The 14,124-nt window shown below is 40.4% G+C and overlaps 1 protein-coding gene across 3 annotated transcripts in view; it reads left to right on the plus strand.

Moving 5' to 3' along the window:
* Nucleotides 1-14,124, plus strand: part of tau (microtubule-associated protein tau) — a 33,804-nt gene that overhangs the window by 12,324 nt on the left and 7,356 nt on the right. For all 3 annotated transcript variants that reach the window (XR_016370921.1, XM_089847219.1, XM_089847218.1), the window contains exons 2-4: nt 2,740-6,679; nt 11,736-11,773; nt 12,188-12,320. Coding sequence is in view for 2 of the 3 variants with exons in the window: in XM_089847219.1 (XP_089703345.1) it covers nt 2,746-6,679; nt 11,736-11,773; nt 12,188-12,320 (4,105 nt within the window). In the remaining variant the exon portion in view is untranslated. The remainder of the gene's footprint in view (nt 1-2,739; nt 6,680-11,735; nt 11,774-12,187; nt 12,321-14,124) is intronic.

Below are 14,124 nucleotides of genomic sequence, written 5' to 3' on the forward strand. Positions count from 1 at the left end.
AGTATGACACTACCTATACATCGTGGTGCTACAGACTTACAGAACTACGTCACTTCGTGACAAGCTCTTAGTAACCGGTGACAAACTTATGGAACACATCTTATGATATTATAATTACAATTTTCAATACAGTATCTACACCACACAATACTCTCATTAAGTATACCAATAATGAATATCTGTTCTTCTTTTGTTCATTTTCTTTTGTGCTCTGCGCAATGTCGAAAAGTAATATTACATAGCGTATTAATAGATTTCGGTATTGGAATCGTAAGATGAACCCATACTTTCGATATTTTTCGATTCTTCGTATTAGATGTACATCTGGAATTCGTTTTTCCCGTGGGGAGGGACAATAAACCAAATTATTGTACTCTCCGTTGCTGGAAAAAAGAATAGCTAGCGAAAATATCTTCTCGAATAAAACTATTCGACCCCTCTTTCAGATATCATCTCTTCCGTTTCCATAATCTCGGATGGCCTGATACATTTCCTTTACGGTTTTTATTTTTAGTTTTTTTGGGGGTTCGTTTTATGCATCTCCGTTTTTTTTCCAGAATGACATGGAAAAATAGGCCTCGATGTGCACCGTCTTGTTTTCTTTACTTTTAAATTTTATCATTGCAAAATCTTCTTCGTGATTCATGCGATGGGAAAAGCTTACATTGCATCAGGGCAAAGATGATTTTTTTTTGATCAATTTATATTCCACAGACGGAAATTGAAATTTTGATTTCAAAACTTTAAGATATTTATGGATAGGAGCGGATGGGTTTTTGTTCAAATTTAATAAGCAATCCAGAGTTTTTAGAACATGGCATAACTCAACGCCATTAGCATCATGTCTAAAACTGCATTGCCAACTGCGTAATACCAAATTCGATACGACCTGTCTGTCACTCCGTGTCTAACAATAATTGAAACCCCACTGTCTCTCGTAGCGTGGCAAGAGCTTTAACATCTCACGGCGTAATTCCAATTTCCCTCGGCAACCAATCGTGTAAATTGCATTGTGTTATTGGTATCAGATATCCACTTGTCTAGGCATTGCTATGGTAAAGTCATTTAGAACAGCCCTAGCTGTTATCCTATCTAAAAGCGCTATGGATATCGGTTAGTATCTCGTGGGTTTAAGCCCCCTACTACGAAGTTGATGACATTTTTACCGTACTGGGGTGTTTTTTTGCAGACGGGGGAATCTATTAGGGTGAAAAAATGGGCACATGACGGCGGTCGCTATCTGCTTCTTTTTGTTCCCCATTCTCTGTAATCTATTTCGCCGCGTGAAACATCTGTCGCACTCACCGTCAACAAATTCCCGATGGCTGAATACACCGTTGCTAAGACGTGGTAAGGTGAAATTATAGTGGCTTTGCTAAAAGAAAATGATCCATGTCATGAAATCGTAAACAAAGAGAGCATATGTGAGACCGTAAAAGAAAAACTGAGGGAATCCTAATAAGTCTTGCTCTACTTGTTAAGGTTTAAAAATAATATTTGAACGGAAAAAAAGTTGGGTAAAGGTACGTAATAATAATAAACCGCCAAAGTGTTGAAGCGAGGATTTTTCCGCTACATTGATCGATACGTCCTTGGAATGGCCCATATTTTTCGATTTACCTCAGCCCTTTCAGTGTAAAATTTAGATCCATCTAAGCTTGTAACCGATTTTTTTATGGTATATAAGCAATGGCTAGACGTCTTCCGAGTCAGGTTAGGCGTCAATTTTTTTTTTCGGTTTTTTACTTACTAAAGCCTAAACGGTCCAATCTGACGGTCAAAGGTAATTGGCTCTTAAATGTTCATGGGAGGCAATTTGTCTGTCCACGTTGTTTACTCCGCGGTCCCATTTTGTAGAAAGGGTTTCTAAATTAAGTTTTATTTAGAGTCGTAAACTCGCGTAACGCTTTTGTATCCAGAATATAAAACCGATTTGCGACGCTGTCTCATTAAGACATTCCTGATGAATCAAATATGAAATTTCAATTAATTTTCTAATGTAAAAATAGTATCAGATCTTTTGTTGAAAACGAAATAATTTTCTTTTTTAAATTAAATTTTCATTTCAATTGAGCAAGCGAGCGAGGAAGCTATTAATTTCGGAAGAGAATGTTTCCGAAAAAAAGAAGAGTAAAATGATTAAAAGGGAGAATAGAGTTCCTCTCGCTTTTTATGGCATCCTATCTATTTTTTCCCCTTCTCTCCACACTCCATCTTCCTGCGAAGGCACTTCCTTCATTTATTTTTTGGAAGCCCCTGTTATGTCGCGAGGAACAATATTTTTTGAAAAATTCCCTTGATAAAAAAGACTACCAATTTTTCTTCTATATGAAAAACTCGTTCAAGTTTTTAGTAGGGCAAACCAGTAACGTTCGGGGATTTAGGGAAATGTTTTTAAAGCAGAGTCGAAAAATTGTCCCTGCCCTTTTTAACTTTCGCTAGAGAATATTGACTTTCTAGGACAGTCGACTCCATTTTTTTTTTCTTTCTTTAAAACATTTTTTTCTTCTCCGCCGACTTGAAATGATAAACACCCGCCAGTAATGTTCAAGAGAGAGAGAGAGAGACTTAATTTCTTTTTTTCTCGTTGTGTAATCGAGTTAAGACCTAAACGTTGTTGAGTCTTAATTGAATTATACGAAGAGAAAAAATTAAACCACTGAGAATTCGTACGCTCGCTACGGGTTGAAACGTCAGGGGCTGATAATGCTATAACAAAATAGTTTTTAAACTTTTCAGACAATCATGGAAACGAGAAAAGAGAATGGACACCATCCTGAAACGGGTATAACTTCGAAAGATGGTAAAGTAGCCTCGTCGGCTAGCAAAGGGCCGGCAGTGATTTCGAATCAAAATTCGGCTGGTTCCGCGAAAGCGAACGGTTTAAGTAGCGCCGCCGCTAATGTCGACGAGGCTCTTAAAAAAGAATCGACGTCTTCAACTAGCTGTGATAAAAAAGTGACGAGTATTACTAGTAGCGTGACCAATGGAGAAGAAGGACATCCCGTACTTAACGGCAAGGCCGTGACGCCCGAAGCGGATAGTCGCGACGAAGAAAACGTCGTAGCTACTGCCGCTCACGTCACCAAGGCTGTGGTGAGTAAAGCGGTTGAGATCTCCGAAGCGGTGACTAACGGGAAGAGCCCGTCACCGACGTCCCTCGAGTCCGTCGAGCAGCCTAAAAAGGAAACAACCGCGCCAAAGGAGACTTCGCCCAGAGACGGGGCGCCGGAAAATCCCGAAAAGGAACGGGAACCCCCGCCGCCAGATTTGAAGAAGACCACTCCGGAACCCAAACCGCCAACCCCGAGCCCCGAACCCTCCAAAGAGAAGAAGCCAGTCATCCAGCAGAAATCGGAACCGTACCAATCGGAACCACCGCCGGCCACTCAACATTCCGCTCCTCATAAAACCATATCCGTCAGCTCCAACTTGGGAACTACTTCCGCCGACAAGCCAATTTCGCCAGCTCGGGAAGAGGCCAAGTCGCCTGCCAAAGAACCCATTCGGGAAAGTCATCCCGATACAAAGACCGTCGCTCCAGCCGCCGCCGCTGTTGACGCCTTGTCTCCCAAAGAAGCCAAAGCCAGTAGCGAAACCGAAAAGGAATCAGATGAAGAGAAGAAGGCTGATAAGACTAAGGTGGAAGCGACTCAGCAAGCTCAAAGCGATAGTACCCGTAGGTTAGACGACGCCGAGAGGGAAAAATCAAAATCTCCCTCGCCGACACCTCCCGATACAACCAAATCAAATGTTCCTCCTCCTAAACCCCAACGCGGGGATCCTAACGACGGGGCCAAAGGTAAATCGCCTACGTCAACGACCGAAAACAAGGAAGCTGCCCAGGAAAAGAAAGCCGAACCCGTGAAACCGGCACGGAAGTCGGTAGAAGCCAAATCACCCACGACGAAACTCGGCGTTGAGGAAAGTACCTCGAACGAAGATAAACTAATTCCCAAAGCACCTACACCCTCCCCGATACCAACACCACCAAAAACTCCCGAACCCAAAGTATCCCCGACAAGATCCGCGACCAAGGAGTCCTCGGGGTCCAAAGTGGAAGACTTATCCTCGTCTACTTTAACAGTATCGAGTGATAACAAAGACGAGTCGACGCAGACCAAAGACGCGATAACACCGCAGACCGAATCTCAGCCTAGCGATATTAAAACTGAAAAAGGTTCGAGCCCGGAATCGAACGAGAAAGAAGCCCAGTCCGAAACGATAACGCAAGCCACTACAACGGAAGCTGATTCCGACGGCAAGAAGGCCGAAGAGGATAGTAACGTAGCGGAAGAAAAAGGGACGAAAGAAGAAACGATATCCGAAAAGGAAGCCGACGTCAGTGACAAAAGGGACCAAGAGGAAAAGAAAATTTCACAAGTTGAAGAAAATAGCGCGAAAGCCGAGGAGAAAACCACTACAGTGGATGAGAAGAGTGCTAAAGCGCAGGAAACGACCGTCAAAGCGGAAGTAAGTGATAAAGCCGAGGAGGCCACCTCCAAAGCGGAAGAGAAAAGTGATATAGCTGGAACGAGCTACTCGGCCGAAGAAAAAAGTGATAAGGTGGACCACTCTCCCACCATAGCTCACGAAGCTACCGTTAAAGCGGAAGAGAAGACTGCAAAAGCGGAAGAAAAAAGAGCCAAAGCGGAAGAACGAACGGCGAAGGCGGAAGAAAATACTTTGCTCGCTGAAGAAAAATTAGCTAAGGCCGAGATAAAAACTGCCCGAGCTGAACAAAAAAGTGCAGAGGCCGAAGAGAAACGAGCCAAAGCCGAGGAAGTGAGCGCTAAAGCCGAAGAGAAGACAGCTAAGGCGGAAGAATTGGACGCTAAAGCGGAAGAAAAAGCGGCGAAAGATGAAGAGATCCGGATATCCGAGGAAACGTCTTCGATTGAAGAACCCAGCGCCGCTTTAGCTGAAGAAAAAGGCGTGAAAGATGAAGAAGTGAAGGAAGAGAGTAAATCTTCCAAAGATGAAGAGAAGGTAACTGAAGATGAAGATAATTCTTCAGCTGTGTCTGAAGCCGTTGATAAAATTGGTAAAGAAGAAGTTGAATCTACTGAAAAGGAAACGGCCAAACCAAGTGACGATAAAGAATCAACGACATTGCAGTATGAAGATAAGACTGAAAAGAAAGATGAAGAGAAACCGAAGAATGATGACGAAACAAGCTCAAAAACGGAGGAATCTTCCGTGGCTAAGACTGCCGGTAATGATAAAATAGAAGCAGACATATCCGTTAATAAACAAACCTCACCCGAAGACAAACCCGAAAAAATTGACGAAACAAAAGACGATACGACCACCGAAGAAAAAGATGACGCGAAACCCGATGACGCCAGTTCCGCCGCGGAAACCCAAGAAAAGGAACAAGAAGAAATTAGTGCCAATGACAAGACAGACGCGGATGCGTCAAAGAAAGATGACAAACCGCAACCCGAATCTGAGAGCTTCCAAGAAACGGATATTTCCAAATCCTTAGACGTTGAGACAAAGCCTAAGGATGATGAAGGTACTTCCCCGAAAGCCGCTACACCTTCACCGAGCCCCGAACCTTCTGCCAAAGAGAACGAAAAAGAAAGTGACAAAATTGACGAGAAAGACGCGAATGAAGCGAGCGACAGTGTTTCAAAATCCCCTACCGTTCCTTCGGAAGAAACCATCAAAGATTCCAAAGAAACTTCGGAACAAGAGGCGGAAGAATCGTCCTCGCGAACGAATGAGCCGAAAATCAAACAAGATACGGATGAGAAAGACACCGGGGAGGAGGGAGAAAAAGGGGCGGGCGAAGAGGATGGCAAGCCAGAATCCGATATCGTTAAAGATGAGAATGTAACTAATGACGCTGAAAGTGTCAAAGAAGAAGAAGTTGATAAAAAAGATCAAAAAGAAGAAGTCCCAGAAAAATCCGATGACCAACCAACCTCTTCCGATAGAAAAGAGGAAATCGAAGAGGAAACGACACCTTCCGAAACGGAATTAGCCAAGGGTGAAAGTTTAAAAGACGAAATAGAAGCGGCCTCATCTTCCGAAGCTAAAGCGGAAGAAATTAGCGAAGAACCTATAGCCACCGAGAACGAAGAAGTTACGGTAACGGAAGAAGCTAAAGCACCCGCGGAAGATGGACAAGAAGTTAAACAATCCGAGACAGCTGATGGAGATCAAGAAGCTCCCGCTGAGGACGCTGAAACGAAGACGTCCGAAGAGGAGGAGATTAAGGCGGAAGATGGCACGGATGAACCAGCGCCCCAAGAGGAACAAGAAGGTGAAGTTAAATCCGAAGAGGTCCAAGCAGCGACTGACCAAGAAGACGTTGGCAAAGAAGAAGTTGGGGAAGAGGTGGCCCAAGATGAAACCAAAGCTGAGGACGAAGAAAAGGCGGAAGAGGAAGTAGAAAGTAAAGCCCCCGAGGCAACCGAAACAACGGAGGAGGCGTCAGAGACTAAAACCGAAACTGCCCAAGAGACTGAAAAGGACGTTGCGACTGAAAAAGAAGAGGCAGAGAAAGCGGCGACGGAAGAAACTTCATCTCCGGTGAAATCGCGCAATCAGTCACCCACCAAGGCCCAGTCGCCGACTAAAAGCGTTTCGTACCGGTTACAAAAAACGCCTAGCAGAGAAAAAAGCCCAGATAAGGCCCAACGGGGACCACCCAGATCCCTTTACAGAAAAGGTTAGGCTATGGTTGTTTTTCGTTAGATTCTTTTTTCTCTTTCTTTTTTCTATCGGTGTCCCTAATAATAGAATTACTTTTTCTTGGTCAATAAGGCAGGACATAAAAGAGGCGTAATTAAATTACCAGGCTATGTTTCTGTGGACACTATATAAAACACTATGGGAGTCTATAGCATTCGAAGCGAAGAGTTTATTCCAGTTTATTTAATGAGAAATTCGTTCTTCTTTTTATGCCTTTGCGTATTGTTATTTGATACCCTTCTCGAATACTGGGAGTGGTCAGTTGTCACGAACGTGACCTAACCCATATAAAACAATTAGGCGTATTTGTTTAAAGTAAAGTTGGACCGATGTTTGTTGGAGTTTTCTAGTCCAGATACGTTTACAGAAACAAATTGCCAATGCTTTGAAAAATTCCAATATTTTCATAGAGGGTTAGAACAACTCCCAAGGTTATAATGAATCGCGAAGGGACATACAAACTAAAGAAATATCTTAACACTTTTATTCGAAAAAGTTACGGACGAAGATAAAGGTTAAGGGTAAAAAGAAACACTTGGGTCGTTACTAATGTTCCACAGTTCGGAGATTTTCCCGCGCTATATTGTGAAAAATTGATGAAGCGACGTACTAGAGTACAGTGTACTCTATCCCTTAGGCTTTTACCCATAGTGCGAAGAAATATTTTTATACCTCTACCGCGGTTCTCCATTTCTCGCTCCTCTAGAATTCTCTTTAGGACTTGGTTCATCCCCATACGGATGCATCATTGATTTTCTCATCTTCCAAAACCGCTATGTGGTTGGCCTATAGCTTCACTTCTGAGGGTATTTTTATTGCTCCATTTTTTTGGTAACTGTAAGAAAGCTAAAGCTCCATTATACATTCGAGGAATGAATGTACTCAAAACTTTAAGGAATATACATTCTTCTTGGGGGGCAAAATTTATTTGTTCCGTTGATTTTTACGTAATAACAAAAGAGCTCAATATTCATGGAAAAATGTATTAAACTCTCGCTGAAGGTCGATGAAACCTGGCGTTATCTTGGAGCTAGATCTATGACTGTTTTTCATATATGACGTCAATTGTTAGAACATCAACTGAGACCCAAAAAACTCTTACCGAGAAAAAGAGAAAATGATATTGGGTCAACATGGGGGTGTATCGCGGTCATTTTTTAATCGCGCGTATCTTTAGTCATGATTCTTTGAAAGGTCCGGAATGCGCGTAAAAGCTGGCGGTTGTTCAAAGGCTTTCACGGAGAAAATAATAATAATGGCAAGTCGATTTTCAATTTTACTACGGTAGACAGACAATTCATCTGGAATTTATTGGCTTTAGTATTTTTATAGATGGAAATATATTATGACTTTGACCTCTTTTGTAAGTTATTGCAAAGACAGGCGAATTTTCCCGATAATTTAAAGGAAAAATACCGGTAACCTAGCATCATACCTTAAAAGAACGGCCTTTTTCTAAATATAAAAGGAATAATATTTAAAAAAAAATTCACCATCTCTTATTACAAAATAGTCTTAAATATTAAATTACTAGTCTTAAAAACGAGGACTACTGCACCATCCGCCATTGGTTTACTGGCGTCTGCTAAACCGAACCTCTTACCCCTACGGGATTGATTGAATTCTCACAGGCTAGCTCGCTCTTAAAGTTGCCCTTCATTTCACGATGAACTGTTAGTATTTTTGATTTTTAATTTTTTAAATATTCAAATAGGCCTACAGAAATTTAAAGCATCTGTATTTTGCGAATTTAAATGTTTCATCGCTTTAAATTTGCAAGCTAAATGCATATACATCTTAAGGCGTGACATTTTAGCATAAGTCATATCAAATACCGAATTAACTAGAGAGCCTTCTCGCGTTAGCTGAAGCATTCATTTTTTTATTTATTCTTTCGTTTGGGATAATAGGATTCTTGTTAGAAATCTGTGCCATTCGGAAAAAAACCGTATATAGCATAGTACTTTCGTTCTTATCAGAAATCTATTTCATCCTAAAAGTACAACAGTTCAGAAGGTACAGCGGATGAATACGGTATAAGAAACAGTTATTATTATTCGGTGCAAACTCGGCCTGAAACGCGATCGTATAAGCCCTTACTCTCTTTCTTATGGTTTCACTCTGTCTTTTTTGGGGCCCCAGGACCTAATCTGGCTGGAGGCCGTCGACCGCTCGCTTTTGGTACAAACGAAGGAACGAGACATTCTCTGAATTCCAGATTCAGCTTGGGCTTCGTGCTAGAATATGGAAAGAGTGTTACGTGTTTTTTCGCTTGACTAAGCGCGAAGTTGCGCTTACTTATCGCTCGCTCGCTATACCGATAAGACGATACAAGAATGGCTGGTATATATGCATTCGTTTGCATTGTTTACTTTTCATTCGCGATTAAAATCTGCATTGTATAGCCTAAATAACCTATTTTTCCTAAAATAATTAATAAGAGCTTTAAGACACTCTTAAAATATTCAAGATTCGTTTTATCTTTTCCTTTGAAGATTTAGTATTTACGAGTTTGAATTATTTAAGAAAGAAGAAGTTTGTTTGCAGATTTCGTTTTTCTCAGTGGATTTAAACGACTTATTCGAACTTTCCGCGTAAATATTATTAGTTTATTTTAAATCCGTGTACAGAGTGTTTCTGAAAGGGTTTTGTCATAAGCTGCAATACTCGCGCGTAACAATATAGCCAAATATTCCCACAGCCCAAGTTAAATTAACACGATTTCGAACGCGATCTCGACAAAGTCATTAATATATTTCCGGAAAATCGATATTTGTGCTCTAAAAGCAACGTGGCATCATGGCGACAAAACTAGAAAACTAATATATTTACCAAACTTAGGGGGTAGGATAACGCGAACGAAAGCAATAACCTTTGGCAATTTGGTGCGAAAAGCGAAGCCTTGGTGTAGTTACGGTGGTATCTTCTCTTCCTCCCTATAGGTCCAAGTTACCAGCACCACCAGCTAGGGTTTGATGACTTTACAAATAGAGAATGTTCCTAGAGGCTGTAATAAAAAAGGGATGGATGAAGAAGGTTTGGGACGTGTCTGGGTAATAAAGAGTAATAGGTACCCGCGGAGTGGTGGTACATTACCTGAAGTAAAACCTTCAAGATAATCATGGACAGAAATATTCACTTTATAGACTGTTCAAGTTCATAGGATATGTTCCATAAGTTTTCCACTGGTTACTTAGAGCTTGTCATGAAGTGACGTAGTAGTGTCATACTTAAGGAAATATCTTATATACCTATTGTTGGTGATCTAAAACGACCAGCGTAACATGCGCACGCAAACGGTTCTTGAACTGTAATCGTTCTACTCTCTTCTCCACTCCAGAATGTACCCTACCTTTATGTGTTCCGGACACAGTTACCTGATAGCTTCCTCCTCCTTACTTTAGGTGTCCCATTTCTAAAAACCGCATTGCCTCACCTTAACTTCTCTTACTTTTCGTCGGTGTGCTCCCATCGCCCGTTTAATCTTTCTGGCCCCGCCTAGAGAATCTGGTACTCTGGGTAGAATGAAGATGAATATTTTAACCCTTTTTCCCATCATTATTACGAGGGTGCGCCGCGTCACATTCAACCGTCTGAGAAATTACCCTTTGCTTCAGCGGCTCTAAGAAATAGGCCAATTTCGTCTACCGCCTAATGTCTATTCGCCCGTTAAGATTGCGGTTTCTCTCTTTGGGAATTGGAGAACAGTGCTTAGATGAAAATAACTGTTTGGGTTAAACAAACACAACTGGAATCTCAGACCTAAGTTGTTGTATGAAAGAATTGTTTTTATAATGCTCGTAAATATTTATTAGAGTGCAAGAAAATGAAGAAATTGACCGAAGAACGTGTAGAAGAGGTCAAACGTAAGGTCATTCAATATTGGCGCTTCAAAAATCACACGTGATATTCTATTTTCATTTTCCAATTAGGCTTAACAAGTACAAGTTCTTGTTTAATTTGGACTTTTAGGGGGTTTCCTGAAGCCTGAATAAAAGAACCTTGTGACAAACTTTAAAATTAATTTTCGGTTTGCTCCAACCCTTTAACCAATCACTGATTCATATTAAAAGCTATTTGGGATCCAGATGTTGGATTTCCACACACACATACATACATTGTGAATAATAATGCAAGTTGACTTTTTAATTAAATGTCATAGTTCAGAAAAGACAGATCGGAATGTTTAGGGGTCCGTTGACCTGCCCCCGTTTCTCTTCTTCACATTTAAACCCCTTTTGTCATCGAGAAAGAGCTAGCCCTGAGCCGTACGTACCGTGTAGCGGTAGCTGATCCTTGAGTCTGTCTAGTAACTAGTACCAGATGTTCATTACCTAATGTAAAACACTGAACCTCAACTGAACTTTTGTGAGAGAGAAATATACCCGTAGCCTTTCGAACAGACTTGTTTTACTTCAATCAATGAACTTCTACGAGATGAAAAAGCTAGGTTACTGGGGGAAGATGGGACGATATCGTGCCTTGGTGTCATCTCTTTTCGCAGGTGCCTGTTCTGAAATCTTTAATCTCGAGTCTTTTCGAATGGAAAAGAGGTTTATTGCAGGGTTCAGGATCTTTGGGGACGAAGAAGAAAAATGCCCGAACCCACGTACATTCTAACCCCTTTCTCTGTCCCTGGGACATTAGTCATATCCTAAAAAAAGGGAACTCATCCACCTGCGTATGACAACCATGAATGGCTACAGCGTAACGTTGCGACGCCTAACCCTCTCGTAGATTACTTGAACTTACTTCCATCCTCTATACTGAAGAAAGTTAAGCCTTTTTTACTCGTGCTTAAACCCCACATGAAAAATTCTGCATAAATGAATTTTATTTCGTTAGATGTTTTTTTTTTGCGCCTTAGCTGATAATGTTCTCCTATGAGATTACTTTCCTTACCCGGGCAGTAAATAAGATTTTTTTCAGGCCTGTTTAAAATAGGATTTGTTTGATTTTTAATCAACTTATTTGATGTCCCAGTTTTCTTGAATTTAATGAGTTTAATTTTCTTTTCTTTTTTTCGTTTTCAGAAAGAACGTCAACTCCGGAATCAAAGAAACCAGAGAAGGTAATTTATTTTTATATGGATATCAGCATAAGTTTTAAGATATGTTCCGATATTACCAATGTCTATGATGAAATTAACGTTGGGTAGACCATAGAAATCGTTGGGTAAACGTAGGCCTACGTGTCTTAGGCCTAGATTGAAATTTTAAAAGGTGAAACCATCTGTAAAAGTTCGGCTCTAATTAGCTCGAGATTGTAATCGAAATTGCCCATCGGTTTTTATTCACGAGCCAGATAATCTCGAGCGTAATAATTATTCAAATTAGGCCCAATTATTTTTTAATCGATTCTCAATGTTAAAACTTACAGTAAGCTCTTATTCATGACTAAAATTTAAATATAAACGTGTTCTTTATTAAAATTAGACATAAGCTATTACGTCTAATGAACTTCGGTTTTTCTTTTGAATTTTCAGCCAACAAGCGTCGCTTCCAGCCCTAAGAAACCAGTCAGTGGCGAATCTCCAAAGAAATCCACCACGTCTGGTAGTAAAAATGGAGTCACTTCGCCCTCGAAATCGGCTCGTACTCCTGGGTCCGAACAAAAGAGTAAGTCAAAGATACCTTTTCTAATTATACCACGCGTTAAGCCTAAACTCGGAAGTAAAGCCCAGTTAAGTCTTCCTGCTCTTAAAAATCACGTCTTGATTTATTTACGCTAGCTTTTTTTTATATTACAAAGAAAGACACAGCGATGATTTAAAAATAAAACCCAAGCTTTCTTCTTGATTGGAACGACATCACATCCTCTTGTTTGATAGATAACACGTAGAAAAAAAACCCCTTAAACAATTCATCGTTAATGCATTTACGTAGTTACTCAAGTTGATTATTCACGCTGGTTGCTTCTAGTAGTCGCTTTTTTTTAAACTTAAGCATGCGGTTCAATTTTTTTCTACTGTCTTTGAGATACTTAGCTCATCTTATAAGATATTGGTAGCGAATAAATCAATTGGCGGGTTTTTGCAGCGAAAAAGAAGATGTATTTACTCTTTTAGTATACGCAGGGGTAAATAACGAAAGGAGTTACAGACGCTAGATTCCGTAGTGTAGAATACAGTGGGACCTTGAAACGTCATAGAATTTGTAACTAACGTAGTGCCATCTTTGGAACTGTATTGTAAATAAGACCAGAACCTTAAAAGTTTTGCCTTAAAATCTCGCGCCGCAAGGTATTCTGGGTAAAGTAAAATGGCGGGTGTCGATGTTGTGAAGTCGTCTCATAAATCAACCCAATATAATTATTATATTCAATCGCGAGTAAACAGCGATTTAATTAAAGAAGAAAGATAAGTCAACAATTTGCAATTTGAAGCCGGGGAAATCCTCAAAATGTGATCAAACTTGTTTTGCCGTAAGTGCGCGGTTACAGACAGAGTCGGCCCAGTGAGCCAAGGCTTAGTGGGAACTGTGGGATCAGGATCATCGACTGTATCTATGACTAAAGAAATTAAAACAACTAAAACTATATTGAAGGATGCAAAAACGACATTTAATTCCATTTCATTATCGAATAAGGAATTTACCAACTTTAAAGTTGCATGTTTCTAATCCAAGTGCACCTTAATGAATAAGCTTTACTCTAAGCCTAATTGTCACTCAGTCGTAAGCAGACGAACACTAGCAGACGAATACTAGCAGACATTAGAAAATTGATATCCCAGCATGCCTTTCGAATCTTTGCTGCCACGCTATTGGTTGGAAAATATCATACTTATTTTGAATTATAGGCGGCGCGACCGAGGCGTTTTCTCTTTTCTGTGTCTACGTTTGAAAGTCCCACTGTATTCTACACTACGGAAGCTAGCGTCTCTAACTCCTTTCGTTATTTACCCCTGGTATACGTTAATATTTTTTCTTGTTAAATAAGTTTATAAACATAAGTTACAGGGACTTAAAGAAGACATCGGCGGGCACTACGCCTCTTCTTAGTCACGTGCCTAATTTCTATTGTCTTATCGAGAGGAATTATGGGAGAGTGATGTCATTTAACCCCTTTCCCAATGGTTCTAACCTCTGTTTACGAATCCCTTCTATTTTGTTACCAACTCTGAAGACTCGTACAAGTCGAAAACTTATAGTTATAAATTTATAGGTGATGTCTGGATCAATTTGTAAGCCTATAGTTCTTTCTTTTTTTAGTTTTTAAGGCATCAAAGTGATTCAGTGAAGATCCATTAGCGGTAGTCGGTCTAGCATCGCTATATAACGGACTTTATAAATCCTTAGATAGGAAAATTTTGTGTTAAGACACGTCAAATTTGCTTTTAGCGATTCGGGTCTGCCAAATTGAAAGTGAGTTGATTCTTAGAGCTCTCTCTACCTTTCGGAAATAGATTCCCGGAAAAACGTG

Source organism: Phalangium opilio, unplaced genomic scaffold (genome assembly GCF_054372755.1).
Source record: "Phalangium opilio isolate 3A_F unplaced genomic scaffold, DU_Popi_V2 ptg000082l_1, whole genome shotgun sequence".
Taxonomy (NCBI): Eukaryota; Metazoa; Arthropoda; class Arachnida; order Opiliones; family Phalangiidae; genus Phalangium; species Phalangium opilio.